Source organism: Sorex fumeus, unplaced genomic scaffold, assembly GCF_029834395.1.
Source record: "Sorex fumeus unplaced genomic scaffold, SorFum_2.1 ptg000018l, whole genome shotgun sequence".
Taxonomy (NCBI): Eukaryota; Metazoa; Chordata; class Mammalia; order Eulipotyphla; family Soricidae; genus Sorex; species Sorex fumeus.
The window spans coordinates 29,982,589-30,002,775 of NW_026606075.1; the positions used below are offsets into that span (position 1 = coordinate 29,982,589).

Genomic DNA, 20,187 nt, shown 5'->3' on the forward strand with positions numbered 1-20,187 from the left:
AAATGGTTTTAAAAAAAGTAAATAGATTTAAAGTTTTTAAATCTAGCCAACCAGAAGCCAGGGGAGAAGGTGTTTGTATCTTACAAGCACCAGCTCTGCTTTGACCCCTCCACCCCCCCCACCCCCCCAGCACAGCTGGGAGCAAACCAACCATTAGAGAACTGAGGCCATCAAGAGGACAGTCAGTCAAGAAGCAGCCGGACACATTGTGTCAATAAATACTTGTGGTCTTCTGCTGGCCCCACGTCCTGGACAGCATCATCTTTGGCCTGAAGGAGTTGGGGGTATCAGGACCAATCCCTCTTTTCTCTATATTAGGGGCAGCGAGCAGACCTGGCTGGCATCCTTCTACCTGTGGGCAGTTCCAGAAAGGCTGATGCCATTCACCCAGCAGCAGGACAGGCTGGGGGAAGGCAGAGACTGAGGTCTGGCCTCAGTCAGACAGTATCACTACTGCACCACGAGAAAAGAGGAAGTGAGCTGCTTTGGAACATGAAGTTTTATTTTTTTTTTCTTTTGGAGGCAGGTGCTCCTAAGCCAAGGGGACCAGATGTCACTGCTAATGATGAGTGGAGAAGTTGCTGGACCATCCAATGTTAGAGCCCAGTGAGATTCAGCAGCCCAGGCCTAGAGGAACTCAGGGACCACCTGGGCCTACTGGGCAGTACCCAGGGCTTCCAAGTCCACACCAGGCTGTGCTTGTGGATCAAGGTGGTGCTGGGGATAAGGCCTGGGTCCTCACATACACAAGGCATGCACTGGCTTATTTATAAAGCTGGTTAAAGACAGTCAGGAGAACAGAAAAACTGAAAAGGGGACGCATGGGCCCAGGCAAGATGCATGCTCTGAAAGGACCACAGAAGGATTCCCCAAAGCTGATTTATCATGCCCATTGGTCAGTAAAAGACTTTCCCGGCATAAAGTGCAATATCTGAAAGGATAAGCAGATGTGGGTGTCTTTAAAAATTGTCCTTTTGGGGCCAGAGCAATAGCACAATGGGTAGGGCATTTGCCTTGCTCGTGGCCAACCTGGGTTTAATCCACAGCATCCCATATAGTCCCCAGAGCACTGCCAGGAATAATTCCTCGGTGCAGAGCCAGGAACAACCCCTGAGCATCACTGGGTGTAGCTCAAAAGGCCAAAATAATAATAATAAATAAAAATTTAAAATGCCCTCTTTCCAGTAACAACCAAATCACTAGGTATACAGAGCAACAGAAAGCACTTTGTTCACAGGAAGAAAATTAAGAAAGAGATAATATACAGCTAGGTGTACCTAGGTCGAGAAGTCAACATGACAAATGACCTGGCACCCGAGCTGCGCAGGAGGAAGAGAGCAGTTTGGAACGCCTTCAAGAATGTCGAATAAATAGCTAAGAGGACGAAGAACCTCCGGCTCCGGGCACATCTCTTTGATTCCACTGTTCTTCCTGCATTAACATATGCCTCAGAGACCTGGGCCCTACGCAAACAAGATGAGAACGCTATTCAGGTCTTCCAAAGAAGAATAGAAAGAGCTATGCTTGGAATATCACGTTTCACTCAAAGGAGAGAGAGAATCCGGAGTTCTGACATCCGTCGATGATCAAGAATCAGGGACGCTGTCTCATTTGCCAAGGTGTCGAAAATCAGATGGGCTGGTCACGTAATGAGATTTAAAGACGACCGCTGGACTAGAGCTGTTACAGACTGGATTCCACGGGATGTCAAAAGACCGCGTGGCCGCCCACCTACCAGATGGTCAGACTTCTTCATTAAGATCATAAACGATCAGTTTGAGGCTCTTCATGTTCCCAGAGTGAACAGATGCCATTGGGCTACACTAGCAAGCGACAGGGACAAATGGAGACGTTACTGGCGCCCGCTCGAGCAAATCGACGACTAACGGGAAGTTAAGTGATTAAGTGATAATATGGGGATAGGTCGCTTGCCTTAAGAACAGAACTCCACGACCTTTTGAATAAATCCCCTTCTCCCGTAGTCTGATGATTTTCCCTAACACTCTACCACTCTACCACAGTTGGGACAGACAAGCCAGACAGAATATTCTAAGACATCAGAATCCGAGCAACTCTACCCAATGGAACTTCATGGACATGTGCTCCATCCCACCAGAGCACAGTACGTTTTCTCAATGATATCCAGAACTCAGGGTCCATGATAGACCATGTTAGACCACAAATTAGTCTTAATAAAACTGTAAAGACTGACATCATCAAGGTTATCTTTTCCAATTACTTTGGAATAAAATTAGAAATCAGTTCTTAAAGAAAACATCCACAAAGCTCTTTCTAGAGCATATACAAAGCAATTAAGCATTAGGTTTTTGTTGTTGTTGTTGTTGTTGTTGTTGTGGGGCCATCCCCAGCTAAGCGCAGGGCTTTACATTCAGGAATCACTCCTGGCAGGGCTCAGGGGACCATATGGGATGCAGAGGATCAAATCCAGGTTGGCCGTGTGCAAGGCAAGCACCCTTCCCACTATACTATCGTTCCAGCCCATCAATTAAACAATTTTGATGCAATTATACTCTTCTACAATGGGTAAAAGCTATCAATGACTGGAACTGACCTTGACCACCTCAGACTGGGTCATCTGTGGCAGCCTAGAGGAGCCATGCCTGCTAGGATCTGTTCCAGGGACATACTTCCTAACCAGGCTTCCTTAGACAAGGTTTGATAGCCAAGAAGCAGGATAGTGTAATGCCAAAAAAGACGGAAGTCAGGCAGACTTGAGCCCAATGTCTCATTACCCACGGACTAGTATGGTGACATGTGGCAAATACTGCCTTCTGGGGGCCTCCAGTTAAAACATTAGTCCCAGGAAACTTGAGTGACAGTATAGCAAATAGGGCACCACCTATTGTCCCCTGAGCACTACCAGGAGTGATCCCTGAGCACAGAACCAGGAGTAAGTCCTGAGTATTGCTAGGTGTGGCCCCCAAACCTAGGCAGCTCTTATCCTCCTATCGAGATCCAACTGCTGGGGTGCAGAATCATTACACAGCAAGTACAATGTACACAACTGACCAGGATTCAATCCCCTGCAACCCGTATCCTCCCCCAACTCCCACCAGGAGTGATCCCTGAGCATAGGTCCATGAGTAAGCGTAAGTACTTGTCACACCCAAAAATGAACCAAAAAAAGGGCTCAACTCAATCATAACTTCCTACTTGCAGCTTCCTGACCAACCTTATCAAGCTCTAGAACCACTGATCACACTGGACAGAATTACCTGCTTTCTCCCCTATCTTCCCCCCAAAAGTTATAAGCACCATTTCTGTATATCTACACCAAATACAAATGCCATTTCTGTACATCTACACCAAATACCACAGTACCCAACTAATGTTCCTGAACTAAACATTCTTATCTGACCCCAGGAAATCAAGAAACTTTTGGATATCTCTTGCTCAACACTGTTGCTCGTCTACTGTGTAGGTTGGCTTTCAATTCCTTCGTTTTACACAGATGGAAATGCAGAAATGTTTCAAATGTCTGAAAGTGATTTGCACAATTTAAATGGTATCTTTATATGCTTAGAAACCATGGAGCGGACAGACTGAAATTTTTCAGCAGATATTCTCACCAGTTTTAAGTAGTTTATTTGACCTTGTGATACCTCCCAGTGCCAAGAAAGGGCACCGAAAGGCACTGCAACATAAGTATTTTCTATTAATATAATTACTTCTCTAAAATCGATTAAGTATAATCCAAACTTAGCTCTCTTGGGCTAGTAGTTCCCAGAGTTGGCTATCACCAAGCCTCCCGCCCCCAGACCCCCACGCCCCTCCAAAAAACAAGAATAAAAACCCTTTCATTACCAATGCAAATACCTGGTGGTCTGGAAAAACCTCAAAGAGCAGGAACGCATGCAGGAGTCAAGGATTTCATCCCAGGCACTGCACGATTCCTTCCTGCCTAGTTCCCTCCAGGAGGACCTCAACGCATCGAGCAAATACCACTCTAGAGTGCCAAAAGGTCTAGGGTGGAACTTAAGGGGAATGTGTACTCAGTTTCCCAGTGTGAAACCAGATGTTGAGAATCAAAGATTTCAACGAGTACAGCGCCGGTGCCAAAAGTGAAACCAGTGTGTTTGAGCGGCAAGTGTTCTTTCTCAAACTTCTCCCTTCCTTAGCGCGCCCCCAAATCGTTTCTGGGGCTCCAGAGGCTAGGACAGAAGCTACCCCTCTTCCTAGCCCGGCCAGCGCCGAGCCCCGTCGACCTAGTGGTGGCGGTCACGCGTAAGATCAGACTTCAGCAAGGGCTCCCGGTCCTGAGCCTCTGACCCAGCCTACCTGGTAGATAGCAGAACCGGAGTCCTGCTGGGTGCCCAGCGTGGCTACCGCGTCCCCGTGATAAGATCGGAGCCCGGGAAGGGTGGCGCGGGGGCACCGGCCCAGAGCGAGCCTCACGGCGGCCCACATGTCAGCCTGGGAACAGAATCCACGCGGCCAGAGCAGCACTTCGCGGGTCCAGCGGGCCCAATTCGCCAGGCAGCCCAGCTCGCGTCCTTGCAAGCCCGAACCCGCCTCTAGCGCCCCATTCGCCAGCCAGACCCCGCACGTGCCTGCGCACGTCGTCCGTGATTGGTCGGCACTTCCTACCACGCCCTCCAAAATGAGCCAATCAGGAGGAGGCCCAGCCCCGCGAGGTTCTGTCCCCTCGCGAGCTCAGGAGAGCCGGGGCTCCCGGCCCTTCGCTTGGCGTTGCTCTTCCGCGCCTCGGTGTGGAACTCCGTGTGGAGAATCCGCCGTGCGGCACTCTGAGCGCGTCCCTGGCCTCGGCTTGTTGCTTCGCGGCGCTGTCTTTATTCCCTCCACAGGGGATCTCAGAGAGGGAGGGAAAGAAAGCTGGCTCAAAACAAATGACGCTAATTTTTTTCTTTTTTTTCCCATTTTTTATAATTTTATTTATTGAATCACCGTGAGAGCAGTTACAAAGCTTTTGGGTCTAAGTCTCGGTCATACAATAAAACACCCGTACCCTCACCAGTGCCCATTCTCCACCACCAAAAACCCCAGTATGCTCCCATCCCACACCCTCCCCCTACCTGTGGGGCAGATGATTTCTACATTACTCTCTCTCTACTTTGATCACATTCACTATTTCGACACCAGACCCACCATTATTTAAGATTTTACCCCAACACTCAGATCTGCTGAAAAGGCAAGAATAGACAATTTGTGTTCTATTGCTGGTTATGACTAACATATGATGTCTTGTGGCTGCAGTAGGGCCATGTGGTTTTGAAATTCTGAAGTTTTAACACTTAAATCTGGAGGGATTTCTGCCCAAAGCCACTGGGTTTAGAGATCTGCTCTTGAGTCTCTGGGATCATGGCCGTTGAGCAGCTTGATGAGCAGCCAAAGAGGCCATTCGTGGGCGATGACTTGGGGTCTCATTGGGGTGGGGAAGACAGGCCCGGCTCCACCTCCCCCCCCCCATCCCGTGAGACCCAACAAGTTTCGTCATTGCAGGCCCAAGCCTGACTGTCCAATGGCCTCTGGAGGATGACAGCCACCAAGTTGCCAAGAGGGAGCAGGCGGAGGGACAGCACCCATTTCCCCCTGGGGTGGCCCAGCAACAGTAACCTACTGCGGGGTTCAGACACATTTCTGACAAAAGCCGCTGGGTTTCGAGATTTGTTTCTGATCTCTGGGATCATGGTCGTTAAGCAGCTTAATCAGGAGCCAGAGAGGCCATTCGTGGGCAATGACTTGGGGTCTCGTTGGGGTGGGGAAGACAAGCCCGGCTCCACCCTCATCCCGTGAGGCCCTGTGTGTCTCGTCACTGGGGGCCCAAATGTGACTATCCAGTGGCCTCAGACAGATGGCGGCCACTGGGCCGCCGGGGGGAATAGGCCAAGGCACGAAACCTATTCCCACCTGGATTGGCCCAGCACCGGTAGCCTAATGCAGAGACCAGACGCATTTCTACCTAAAGCCACTGGGTTCTGAGATTCGTTTCTGAGTCTCTGGGATCATGTCCATTAAGCAGTTCAATCAGGAACCAAAGAGGCCTTGCCTCCAATTATATAGCTGAGCCGGAGGTGGTTTGTGGGTGTGTTTCCCACATACCTAACTTTTGGCCGTTTACTTTCTTGGTAAACTTTGCCCCAAGTTTTTGGGGTCTGGCCAAAGGCACAGCAGCAATTTTTGGGGTATCTGGAAGTCTGAAAGCGCCATGAGGCTGCTGATGCACTTGCCTCACAGGTACAGATTGACCTGCTGGCGGCACCATACCCCCATGACGCTAATTATTAACTCGGGGGTGGGAAGTTGATCCGATAGGACTCGTAGTCATAAAAGGTGTGAAACAGCCATGAGCAATTATTGAGGTTAGCACGCTGGAGAAAACAGGAGAGGAGAATAGGAGGGGCAAGTTGAAAAAAATCTAAAATTCTTTTTTTTTTTAAACCCGGCGATGCTCAGAGGTTACTGCTAGCCCTGCATACAGGAATTGCTCAGGGACAATATGGGATGCAGAGGCTCCAACCTGGGTTGCCACCTGCAGGGCAAACACCCTACCAACTGTACTAACTCTCCAGCCCCCCAAAGCTGAAATTCTTGTGCAGTCTAGTTGTGCCGACAATATCTAACAAGTTACAGTGAGATATCAGAGTAATCACATTCCAAAATATGTGGTATCAGAAAAAAACGCTTGTCGGAAATCTTTTTAGCCTTCAGTAAAGAGGGTTGTTAGCCTCATCTTGTGGTGCGGAGGCTGCAGGGTCGCTGCCCAGCGGATATATGAGGCTCAAACCATCCACTGCATGCCAGGTTCGCACCTGCACTGTCACTCCAGCCCTAGACACCTTTTTGGTTTTGCTTGTTTTGTTTTTAAGCCACACCCAGCCATGGTGGTGCTCAGGGGACTCTGGGATGCCAAGGATCAAACCTGGGTTGGCCGCAGACAAGTCAAGTTCCCTATGGGCTATATTATCTCTCTAGGCCCCTGGTAAGATTTGAAGCTAAGAGTCACTTTTAAAAGCATGAAGCAATGCATATCTGATAGCTTTATATTTGGGAAATGGGGGGTAGGAGAAGGGGTTGTCTGTGTGTGAGCCATCCCCCCTAAGGTGTTTGAGAACTACATGAGGTGCCAGGAATGGAACTGTGTTAGACCACGTGCAAGGCAAGCATCTAACACGTGTTCTCTGTCTGGTCCAATTAAAATCTATTTCAAACAAATCACAACTCTTTAAAGAATGGTGTGAAATGAAAGGAAAAGCCAGTGAATTTAGTCAACTCGATATGCCAAACAGTAACAAGTGTCACAATGGAGACTTTACTGGGCCCGTTTGAGCAAATCAATGAAAAACAGGAGGATAGTGACAGTGACAGTGACTTTCCTCCTCACTACGTGACAGTCAGCCCATTATTTTGTTCTGCATTGCAAAGGAAAACGGCCCATATGTTTTTCACATAGCTCATATATATATTTTTTTTAAAAAAGAAAAAAGTGTTAAACAGACGATTAAAAAGAATGAGGCTGGAGCGATAGCAGAGCAGGTAGGGCATTTGCTTTGCATGTGGCCAAACCGGGTTCGATTCCCAGCATCCCATATGGTCCCCTGAGCACTGCCAGGAGTAATTCCTGAGTGCAGAGCCAGGAGTAACCCTGTGCATCGCCAGGTGTGACCCAAAAAGAAAAAAAAATTAAAAATAAGTATCACTGTATCACTATCATCCTGCTGTTCATCGATTTCCTCGAGCAGACACCAGTAACGTCTCCTTCGTCCTAGCCCTGAAGATTGGGAGCTAGAGGGCCATACTCAAGGGGACCTAAGTGCCACCCTTCATACCTGGTCTGACCATAGTGCTGAGTGAGCATGCAGAAGCCACCTGCCAGCTCATCAGGCCACACTCAACAATGCCCACGGGATTATGTGGTACCAAGGATGGAATTCCTGCATGGGCCCAAACTCCTCCATAACCCTCCAGTAAAATCTTACAAAAAGGAGAGTTCTATAAGGAGGATATTGGATGATAAAATCATGTTTACAACAGCTTAATCACTTAATCACTTAACTTCCCATTAGTCGTCGATTTGCTCGAGTGGGCGCCAGTAACGTCTCCATTTGTCCCTGTCGCTTGCTAGTGTAGCCCAATGGCATCTGTTCGCTCCGGGAACATGAAGGGCCTCAAACCTATCATTCATGATCTTCACGAAGAAGTCTGACCATCTGGAAGGTGGGCGGCCACGCGGTCTTTTGACATCCCGTGGAATCCAGTCGGTAACAGCTCTAGTCCAGCGGTGGTCTTTAAATCTCATTACGTGACCAGCCCATCTGATTTTCGACACCTTGGCAAATGAGACAGCGTCCCTGATTCTTGATCATCGACGGATGTCGGAACTCCGGATTCGTTCTCTCATTTGAGTGAAACGTGATATTCCAAGCATAGCTCTTTCTATTCTTCTTTGGGAGACCTGAATAGCGTTCTCATCCTGTTTGCGTAGGGCCCAGGTCTCTGAGGCATATGTTAATGCAGGAAGAACAGTGGAATCAAAGAGATGTGCCCGGAGCCGGAGGTTCTTCGTCCTCTTAGCTATTTCTTCGACGTTCTTGAAGGCTTTCCAAGCCGCTCTCTTCCTCCTGTGCAGCTCGGGTGCCAGGTCATTTGTCATGTTGACCTCTCGACCTAGGTACACATAGCTGTTGCATTCAGAGATGGTTGTTCCGTTGAGAGCGAATGGGGCATCAGGAACGAGGCTGTTTCTCATAAACATTGTCTTCGTAAGATTCAGCTGTAGTCCTACCTTTCCACACTCACGGTCAAAGTCGGCCAGCATTTGTGCCGCTTGGCTGATGTTTGGTGTTATTAAAACAATGTCATCAGCAAAGCGGAGGTGGTGTAGTTGCCGACCATCTATCTTCACTCCCATTCCTTCCCATTCCAGTCGTCGCATGATATTCTCGAGGATAGCACTGAAGAGTTTCGGTGAAATGGTATCACCCTGCCGAGCTCCTCTCTTGACATCAACGATCACTTCTTTGTAGAATGGTGAGATCCTGGTAGTGAATCCGCAATACAGCTCACGGAGGATCCTGATGTATTGAGTTTGTATGCCCTGATTGGCTAGGGCTTCAATGACCGCTTCCGTCTCAACAGAATCAAAGACCTTCTTTAAATCAATGAATGTTAGACAGAGTGGCATCTTGAACTCCAGAGAAACCTCAATGAGCTTGGTTATCGTGTGGGTATGGTCGATGGTGCTGAATCCTTTGCGGAACCCGGCTTGCTCGCATGCTTGTCCTTCATCTAGTGTTCTGCCAATCCTATTTAGGATGACTCAAGTGAACAACTTGTAGATGACAGACAATAGGCAGATCGGGCGATAGTTGCCAATGTCATGGATGTCTCCCTTCTTGAACAGTAGTACGGTCCTGCTGGTTTTCCACTGGGATGGAACCTTGCATTCAGACAGGTAGCGAGTGAAGAGCCGAGCCAGTGTATTGATGAGTACTGATGGCAGGTTCTTCAGGTGTTCAGGTCTGACCTTGTCTGGGCCGGGTGCTGTCAACAGCATTGTAATAAAAATCAATTCTCTAGACTGTTGGACTAGAATATTCCTAAGTATAAGAAGGCTGGACAGTGCTGTTTGTTTACCAAGATCTTTGATGGTCTTAAAAATCCAAGACCACTCCTTCTCTTAGAGCAGACCTCAGCGGAGGCTTCAATACACATGGCCAAGACTAAGGCCCAAGAACTTTGTTGAAAAAGGAAGAGTCAAACATCTGGACAGCTGGACGATGGGAAGGTGGAGCTGCCCAGATCAGCGTCACCAAAGGGACAGGCAGACACTTCCTGTTCGTCTCCAACTCTGTGCCTGTCTTCTTCCCCTCCCAGGTCTGTTAACCTACCAGTATTCGAATCCTGGACTTGGCTTTCTCTGCGCAAGTGCCCCAGGCATCCTCTAGGACCCTGGGATGACAGCATACCTGAGCCTCTTCCTCTTCATCCCCAACGCTGTGCCGCTATGCCGGTCTTCTTCGCTTCCCAGCTAGTACCCCCCCACCCGCCCCCCCACACACACCAGGTACCCGTGGGGTCGTGGACTTTCCAGAAGTGGGCGTGGCTTCTCAGAAGTGGGCGTGGCCTGATTTTAGGCCGCAGGTAGTTTAGTCATACCAAGAAATCTAGTGTAACGTATCAGTCCCCATACCTCCACACCAACATGAAGAAACAACGCAAATCCCTACCACCTGGGGAGGACGATTAAGAGTCCAGAAGCCTCAGTAGGTGCTACTCACCTAAAAGGACATCTCTGAGAAAGAATTCAGATATGTAGTAATGAAGATGTTCAATGAACTCAATGAAATAGCCAGACAGATATGCGGTAACATGAGAGAAACAATTGAGAAATTATAAGAAGAAATGAGAGCAGAAATTGGAAAACTACACACAGAAATGTCATGAATAAAAGATTCCGTAGATGAAATAAAAAACTCAGTGTCTGCCCTCAACAGTAGAATGACCACAGCTGAAGACAGAATCAGTGAGCTGGAAGATCAGATGCACCAAGCCAACAGGCAACAACAAACAATGGCAAGAGACCTCAAAATGGCTCTAGAGCAAATCAGAGTCCTAGGAGATGATTCCAAGATGAAAAACATTAGAATCACTGAAGTACCAGAAGGTCAGGGAAACAATCCCAATGAAAAAGCCACGGTTAAACAAATCATTGCTGAAAAATTCCCAGAGCTCCACAATGCAGCCATTCAGATTCAAGGAGCCCGAAGGGTGCCAGCTAAAAGAGACCCTAACAAAAACACTCCAAGACATATCATAGTTAGACTGATTGATGCCGCCGATAGAGACACAATACTGCAAGCAGCAGGGTCAAAGAAGGAAATCACATACAAAGGAGCACCCCTTAGATTCACAGCAGACCTATCAGAGGAAACCCTCCAAGCCCGAAGGCAATGGCGGGATATAGTGAAAAAACTCATTGAAATGAATGCTTCAGCAAGAATAATCTATCCGGCTAAACTCTCACTCAAACTCGAAGTAATGGTACACTATTTTCTAGATAAACAGCAGCTCAGGAACTTCATAGACTCAAAACCAAACCTAAAACAAGGGCTAAAGGGACTACTATAAGACAAGACAAACCCTACAAGCACAACAGATCCTTACAGAAAGATGACACAAAACCCCATAAGAATAATCTCTCTCAACGTCAATGGTCTAAATTCACCAATTAAGAGGCACAGAGTGGCAAAATGAATTCAGAGACAGGACCCAACATTCTGCTGCTGACAAGAAACTCATCTTAACAGTCAGAGAAAATACAGACTCAAAGTTAAAGGATGGAAAACAATCCTGCAAGCAAACAGCTCCCTCAAAAAAGCTAGGGTGGCCATACTAGTATCCAACAACATAAATTTCAGGTTGAAAGATTAGAATGGACAGTGAAGGCTATTTTCTATTCATCAAGGGATACATAAAACAGGAAATGTACCTAATGAGGAAACAGCTAAATATTTAAAACAACTGCTAACAGATTTTAAGGAGGACATTGCTAGCAACACAATATTAGCCAGAGTCTTCAACATCGCCTTACCACCTCTGGATAGATGAACAAGAACAAAACTCAGCAAGGAAACATTGGCTTTGAAAGAAGAAATAGAAGAGAGGGGGCTTATAGACCTATACAGGGCCTTACATCCCAAAAAGAAAGAGTACACATTCTTCTCCAGTGCACACGGAACATTTTCCAAAATAGAGCATGTGCTAGGACACAAAACATACCTCAATGGAATCAAGAAGATAGAAGTAGTATCAACAATCTTTTCAGACCATAATGCACTGAGAATGGAAGTGAAACACACACAGACACGAAGAATCAAATCAAACACCTGGAAATTAAACAACTCAATGTTGAACAATGAGTGGGTCAGGAAGGAAGTCAAGTACAAAATCAAAAGATACCTGGAAGCAAATGAGAATGAAGACACAAGCTACCAGAACCTATAGGATGCAGCTAAAGCCATGTTAAGGGGAAAATTTATAGCTCTGCAAGCATTTGTCAGGACAGAAGAAAGGGCCCACATAAACAACTTGACTTCACAACTCCAGATCTTAGAAAAGGATCAACAAAAGGAACCCAAATCAGGCAGAAGGAAAGATATCATAAAACTTAGAGCAGAAATCAACTACATGGAAACCAAAAAAAAAAAATCCGAAAGATCAACAAACAAGAGCTGCTTCTTCGAGAAAATAAATAAGATAGATAAACCACTAGCAAGACTCACAAAGAGAGAGATAGAGAACCCTAATAAACCAAATCAGAAATAATAAGGGGGATATCACAACAGAAACCAAAGAAATTCAAAAGATCATCAGAAACTACTTTGAAAGTCTGTAATGCCACGAAACAAGAGAACCTAGATGAAATGGATAAATTCCTTGATTCCTATAATCTCCCAAAGCTGAATCAAGAAGATCTAGAGTACCTGAATAGACCTATTAACATCAAGGAAATTGAAACTGTAACCAAAAGTCTTCCCAAAAACAAAAGCCCAGGTCCAGATGGATTCAGTAGCAAACTTTTCCAAACATTTAAAGAGGACCTATTGCCAGTTCTTCTCAAGCTTTTCCAGGAAATTGAAAAAACAGAAACTCTCCCAAACAGTTTCTATGAAGCCCATATTTCTCTAATACCAAAAGGAAACAAAGACATCACAAGAAAAGAAAACTACAGGCCGATATCCCTGATGAACACGGATGTGAAGATTCTCAACAAGGTACTAGCAACCAGAATTCAACAAATCATCAAAAAGATCATACACCATGACCAAGTGGTATTCATCCCGGGGATCCAAGGATGGTTTAACATTCAAAAATTAATCAACATAATCCATCATATCAACAAAAGAAAAGATAAAAACATATGATCATATCAATAGATGCAGAGAAAGCATTTGACAAGATCCAGCACCCGTTTATGATGAAAACCCTCGCCAAAATGGGTATAGAGGGGACTTTCCTCAATATAGTTAAAGCCATCTACCACAAGCCTACAGCAAGCATCATCCTCAATGGGGGAAAAACTGAGAGCCTAAGATCAGGGACGAGACAAGGATGCCCACTCTCTCCACTGCTGTTCAATATAGTACTGGAAGTACTTGCAATAGTGGTTAGGCAAGAAAAAGATATTAAGGGCCATTCAGGTAGTAAAGGAATAAATCAAGTTCTCACTATTCGCAGATGATATGATACTATACTTAGAGAACCCTGTAACCTCTACCAGGAAACTCCAAGAAACAATAGACTTCTATAGTAAAATTGCAGGCTATAAAATCAATACCCAAAGTCCATGGCTTTCCTATACTGAAATAGTGAGAGAGAAAAAAGTGACATGAAAAAAACAACCCCGCTCATAATTGTGCCCCAGAAAATCAAATACCTAGGAATCAGCTTAACTAAGGAAGTAGAGGACCCGTACAAAGAAAACTACAAAACACTACTTCAGGAAATAAAAGGGCACGAGGAAATGGAAAAATGTCCCCTGCTCATGGATTGGAAGAATTAACATTGTCAAAATGGCAATACTTCCCAAAGCATTGTACAAATTCATTGTGATCCCTATAACAATACCCATGACATTCTTCAAAGAAATGGAGCAAACACTCCTGAAATTCATATGGAACAATTAGGCCCCCGGATAGCTAAAGCAATTCTTGGGAAAAAGAAAATGGAAGGAATCAACCTCCCTAACTTCAAACTCTACTACAAAGCAGTAATAATTAAAACAGCATGGTACTGGAACAAAGGCAAAGCTGCAGACCAATGGAACAGGGTTGAATATACTGACATCTCCCCCCAAACATATGATCATCTAATCTTTGATAAGGGAGCAAGAAATGTGAAGTGGAGCAAGGAAAGCTCCACAATTTAACAAATTGTGCTGGCAAAACTGGGCAGCTACATGCAAAAAAAAAAAAATGGGCTCAGATCTCTGCCTAACACCATGTACAAAAGATCAAAATGGATTAAAGACCTCAATATCAGACCAGAATCCATTTACGACAAAGTAGGCAAAACCCTCCATGACATTGAAGTTAATGGTATCTTCAAAGATGTCATGCCACAGGCCATGCAAGTGAAAACAGAAATAGACAAATGGGACTATCTTAAACTAAGAAGCTTCTAAAAAATAAAGAAAAAGAGTATGTGATAGAAAAAAACAAACAAACTAAGAAGCTTCTGCACCTCAAAAGAAACAGTGACCAGAATGCAAAGACAGTCTACCGAATGGGAAAGGATATTTGACCAATACATGGGGCTGATATCAAGGATATACAAAGTACTAGTTGAACTCCACAAGAAGAAAACATCCAACTCCATCAAAAAATGGGGTGACGAAATGAACAGAAACTTTCTCAAAGAAGAAATCCGAATGGCTAAAAAGCTCTACATCGTTATCTACAATGAGAAAATGCTCTACATCATTAATCATCAGGAAGATGCAGATGAAAACAACAATGAGATATCATCTCACACCACAGAGACTGGCCCACATCCAAAAGAACAAAAGCAACCAGTGTCGGCACAGATGTGGTGAAAAAGGGACCCTCCTTTACTGCTGGTGGGAATGCTGACTGGTTCAGCCCTTTTGGAAAACAGTATGGACAATTCTCAAAAAATAGAAATTGAGCTCCCATTTGACCCAGCAATGCCACTCCTGGGAATATATCCCAGAGAGGCAAAAAAGTATAGTCGAAGTGACATCTGCACTTGTTTGTTCTTTGCAGGACTCTTTACAATAGCCAGAATCTGGAAAAAACCTGAGTGCCTGAGAACAGATGACTGGTTAAAGAAACTTTGGTACATCTACACAATGGAGTACTATGTAGCTGTTAGAAAAAGATGAAGTCATGAAATTTATATACAAGTGGTACTACATGGAAATATCATACTAAGCGAAATGAGCTAGAAAGAGAGGGACATAGAAAGATTACATTCATCTGGGGAATATAAAGTAACAAAATAGAAGACTAACACCCAAGAATAGCTGAGATAAGTACCAGTAGGTTTACTCCATGGCTTGGAGGCCAGCTGTGTATGCTAGGGGAAAAGGGAGCTCAGATAGAGAAGGGAGCACCAAATAAAGGGTGTTGGGAGGATCCTCCCAGGATGGGAGATGCATGCTGAAAGTAGACTATAGACCGAACATGATTGCCACTCAATGCCTCTTTTGCAAACCACAGCACCCAAAAGGAGAGAGAGAATAAAAGGGAATGCCCTGCCACAGAGGCAAGGTGGGATGGGGGGGATGGGAGGTGGGAGGGATACTGGATCAGTGGTGGTGGAGAATGGGCACTGAAACCCAAGTACAAAATTTGTAAGTCTACAACTGTACCTCATGGTGTTTCACTAATAAAAATTAAAAAGAAAGAAAGAGAAAGAAAGAGAAAGAAAGAAAGAAAGAAAGAAAGAAAGAAAGAAAGAAAGAAAGAAAGAAAGAAAGAACCAAAGGGACAAGCAGAGCAGAGTCCCAGATCAGAGTTGCATACAAACCCATCACCTGTCATTAACCAGACTCAGAAGAAAAACTCAGAAAATTCCACAAGGGCAAGTACAAGCCCCTTGATTTACAGCCCACCCAGGAAGACTCAGGCCATTCACCGTTGACTCAAGCATGAAGACCAAGAAGCAGTGGATGGAGTGACTGAACCTGTGGCAGACCTGAGTGGCATAGAGACAGTTAAGCTCAAAAATATGTCTATCTTGGAAAAACATTTATTATCTTTTAAGTAAAATGGACTGGAGTGATAATACAGCAGCTTAGGGTGTTTCCCTTGACTCAGGTTCCATCCTGGCATCCCTTATGATCCCTTTAGACTGCCAGGTGTGATCCCTAAGTGCAGAGATAAGAGTAACTGCTGATCATCACCAGATAGCACTGTATAGCACTGTCCTCCCGCTGTTCATCGATTTGCTCAAGCGGGTACCAGTAACATCTCACAACAAATTGTGAAACTTGTTGTTGCTGTTTTTGGCATATCGAATATGTCACGGTTAGCTTGCTAGGCTTTGCTGTGTGGGCAAGATACACTCGGTAGCTTGCCAGGCTCTCCAAGAGGGGCAGAGGAATTGAACCTGGGTCAGCCACGTGCAAGGCAAACGCCCTACCTGCTGTGCTATAGCTCCAGCCCCCATCACCAGATATGGCCCAAAAACAAAACAAAAATCAAAATTTACACAAGTATGTCTCTTGGCTAAACTTATCACCATGATTTTGTCAGTATTCACTTCAGAAGTCCTAGTTTATCCAGGGGTAAATTTTTCCATTTGTGTTAGTATAGTGATAAGTGGGAAGAAAAATAAAGAGTAAAGAGATAAGGTTATTTGTCAATCCAGTTGGCTGAGACTCACCTGTGGGATGCCTCCCCTCCCCCCCCCATTGCTCCTAGAGCTATGGACACTGGGAACAACCCCTCAATAACCCCCAAAAGAGATTATATTTTTACACCTTAAAACTCATTATACAAGCAGTATTTATTTTTATTTTTTTGCTTTTTGGGTCACACCTGGCGATGCACAGGGGTTCTTCCTGGCTCTGCACTCAGGAATTACCCCTGGCGGTACTCAGGGGACCATATGGGATGCTGGGAATCGAACCTGGGTTGGCCGCATGCAGGGCACACACCCTCCCCGCTGTGCTATCACTCTAGCCCCAAGCAGTATTTTTTTTAAAGTAACTTTACATGTTCTAAAGATGGGGTAAAGTCTATTTTTTTATTCTTGTATGATCAAATATATAATCCTTCACAGCATTCATATAAAAAAAATTAAGGGCCAAGGAAGTGGCTCAACAGGAATGTACTTGCCTTACATGCAGGAAGCATAGTCAAAACAACAACAACAACAAAAACAAATTCTTTGAATCATATTGCATTTTTAGAGAAGAAAGAAAAACAAACATAAATGATAGATGAAAAATTGACTAGTTTTGGTTAACTAAACATTAATATCTTTATTCAGTCATTTGAAAATAACAAAACAGAGGTAGTATAAAATAACTTTTATTTACATACTTTATAGGACATAACTGCTTTCTTTAGAACAAGAAAATTTACAAATGACAGATGCTGCTTTTTTTGTAAAAGACTTCTTCAAGCAAGATAGTATACACATGGTCACTTCTAATTCAAATAACATAGTGGTAAACAGTGGATGCTCATATTTTTATCTATGCCTCAATCATTTCCCAACAATTAGGCTTTTAAATTCTTAAGCTGATCACTTGCTAAGACATAGTATTCAAAAGGAAAAGTCAAGAAAAAAATAAAGACCTATAATATCAACTTTAAGATTTATAAAATACAATTTTTTGCAGCATTTACATAAATTTACATGAATTCTTCAGATAAGTAAGTCTTACCACTTTTTACAAAGTAAATACACTAATTTTCTCTTCTCCCAAGATTAATTTTAAAGATTTAACAGTAGGATAATATAGCAAGCTGACATGATTTAATACAATTAATCCCAAAAATAAAATTATTCTTTATACAGAAAGAAATTACATATTTCATAAAATTAATTCCTTATAGATGAACAAGACAGATGTAAACAAAGTTTAAAAAAAATTATACAAGGATGATAAAAAAGAATGGCTTGGTTGTAGCACTCTCATACCCAAACTAGTATTAGAGAAAGGAATCTTCTCAGAATGATTCTTTAACGTCAAAAATGAAGCATTAAAATAGCAATGTGATCTACTACCATGATTTTTCTGACATAGAAAATGTGAAATAAATAAATGCACACCTAGAGAGAGGTTTCAAACATTCAGGTTTATAGATCCACCTTTATGCTTTAAACTGTAAATGTTACCATAAGGAAATGCTCTACTATCAATGTTTTAATAAATTACGATCATTGTAATTCTTGCTGAGTCATATCCTATTTTATCAATGTATTTGAAGAATGACCCATCTTTTTTATATAAACAATTACCTAAATTTTAAAATATTTTCTCAATTGAAATACTGATTAGTATTTCATAATGCATTCAACAGAGCTTAAATTTTTAGGCACAATTTAAACTCCTAACTTCAGTGATAAATACAAGATATCAGCACCTTAATGTATAAAAACCACTGCCTAATGTAAGGGTCAAACTGAAAACCCAATAGAGTCATATGCATCATTTAAAAAGTATTGTGACTGTTTTCACACAAATAGCAGAGATGAGGATTTGCTACAGAAACCATCTGGCCCACAAATTCAAAAAATACTTTGTGGAAAATGTTTGACTCCTGGTCTACTGTGTTTTGCAAACCAGGGGACTTAATCAAATGAAAGAGTAAATTAACTCTTTGAGAAATTTACTGTCAAACACCAAAGATTTACACAGGTGGATAATAAGGTCGCATTCGTAAATCATAAATATCTCAAAATAAAAAAACTCTAAATTTATACAGATAATAACGACTAACAGTCTTATGGTTATCATCCCAATTATATCTGTGTTTAATAGAATCAAAATGATGGGGCAGGGAAGATATCCTGAAGGGCCAGTGCATATGTCTCATATCTGGAAGCCTGGTTCAATCCCCGGCACTGCAGAGTCCTGAGACAACCCAGAGCAATGTGCTGGAAGTAGCACGTAAGCCCCATGTGGGGTATGACCCAAAATCACAAAACAAAACAAATAATCTAATTATCCCTCAAGCAAAATTTAATGGGTGAAAAAAAAAAAAGAAATTAGTTTTTTTTTCATTAAAAAAAAAAAACCCCGCTGTGCGTGCACACGTGTGTGCAGATGAGCAATTAAATTTGGTATGGACAGTTGCTTTATAAAATGGAGTTAAGATTTCTTTTTTTTCCATACAAGTCCTGAGATTGGAAAAAAAAAAATTCACAGTACAAAGTCATTATACTATGGAAAAAAAAATGTGTTCAAAACATATACACTATCAGAACATTTCTGCAATATTGCTTTAAATATCTTAAAATTTAATGAGTGAAAGGAGACAAACATATTTGTTAATGCCTTCTTTACCCAAAAATCTGAGGGTTGAATATAATTAAAACTGAATATCCTTTTAAATAAAAACTTTAAAAATAAATAAGCCTTTTGATGTTCTATCACTATAAATAAGTTTTAAATACTAGATTTTCAATTAGGACTAATATTACACCAAAATGAGTTAGAAAAATACTTTTTTTTAGTCAAATAGCTGAAAATAGAATTTTTTTTAACATTTACCATTTTATCAGTTAAAAAGACCTTCATCGTCAAGAAAAACTAAAACAAAACAAAACAAAAAACAGAAAAAAACAGAAAGAAAAAAAACCCTTACATACGAAGTTTTGATTAAAACTTAAACACAACCCACCTCCAAATATGTTAGCACTATGATTTATAAAGACAATCACTCATGACATCCTAAAATGTCCACGTGTGCTCAGCACAGGAAGAGTAAAAATGTAAACAAGAGTCGCCATTTCTAAGAAAGCCAGTCTTCATGGCTTGGTGCTTCCAAAAGGTTCAATCTATCAGAATGAGAACTTCACCAATGTTTTTCACTGATTATAAAAGCTTCTAAACCAAGCTCATTAAATAGTCAAAATCAACCTAAAGGAAAGTAGAAAAGTTTTTGATGCCTTTTTTCTAATACTGCTTTGATGAAAGACTTGACCCTGGAAATTTCAGGCTTACAAAGAAAAAAGAAAAAGGCTTTCATTGTGTTTCATCCACTTCGATGAAGATATCACCAAAGAAATACTCAGACACTGTTGTTGGCTCCTCCCCAGGTGTCTGGTTTGAGCCACTTTTACATTTTTCTTCCAGTAAGGGATGGTCACAAGAAACCTAAAAAACAACAGAAATAAGCATGAAATAACATTTTTATACACATAGGGTATATACACATAGAGTAATCTTATTGTTGCTGTTTGAAACAAAAAAGGTATAAATATTGAGAGCTTTGTATGTTATGTTCACTGATACTATAATTTAATTTCTACACTACCAAGGAAATAAGCCTAAAGTTAGTTAAGAATCTATGTAGCAGGAGTAGTTATAACAATACAAATGGAATCCTCTACATAGACCAGACATTATTAGGTGAACTATAGTAATAAAGACAATCATTTCCCCCCCAAAAAATGAGAAAAGTTGGATTATTCAGCAAATGATGTTAACATCTAACAGTGTGAGCA

At 42.8% G+C, this 20,187-nt stretch overlaps 2 protein-coding genes across 2 annotated transcripts in view; both read right to left on the reverse strand.

The window, feature by feature from the left end:
- Positions 1-4,505, reverse strand: part of MCCC2 (methylcrotonyl-CoA carboxylase subunit 2) — a 65,525-nt gene extending 61,020 nt beyond the window's left edge. The window contains exon 1 of the mRNA XM_056112496.1: positions 4,300-4,505. Within this exon, the coding sequence (XP_055968471.1) occupies positions 4,300-4,428 (129 nt within the window). The 5' untranslated portion in view covers positions 4,429-4,505. The remainder of the gene's footprint in view (positions 1-4,299) is intronic.
- A 12,518-nt stretch (positions 4,506-17,023) lies between these two features.
- Positions 17,024-20,187, reverse strand: part of BDP1 (B double prime 1, subunit of RNA polymerase III transcription initiation factor IIIB) — a 76,229-nt gene continuing 73,065 nt past the window's right edge. The window contains exon 39 of the mRNA XM_056112415.1: positions 17,024-19,837. Coding sequence (XP_055968390.1) covers positions 19,706-19,837 — 132 coding nt within the window. The 3' untranslated portion in view covers positions 17,024-19,705. The remainder of the gene's footprint in view (positions 19,838-20,187) is intronic.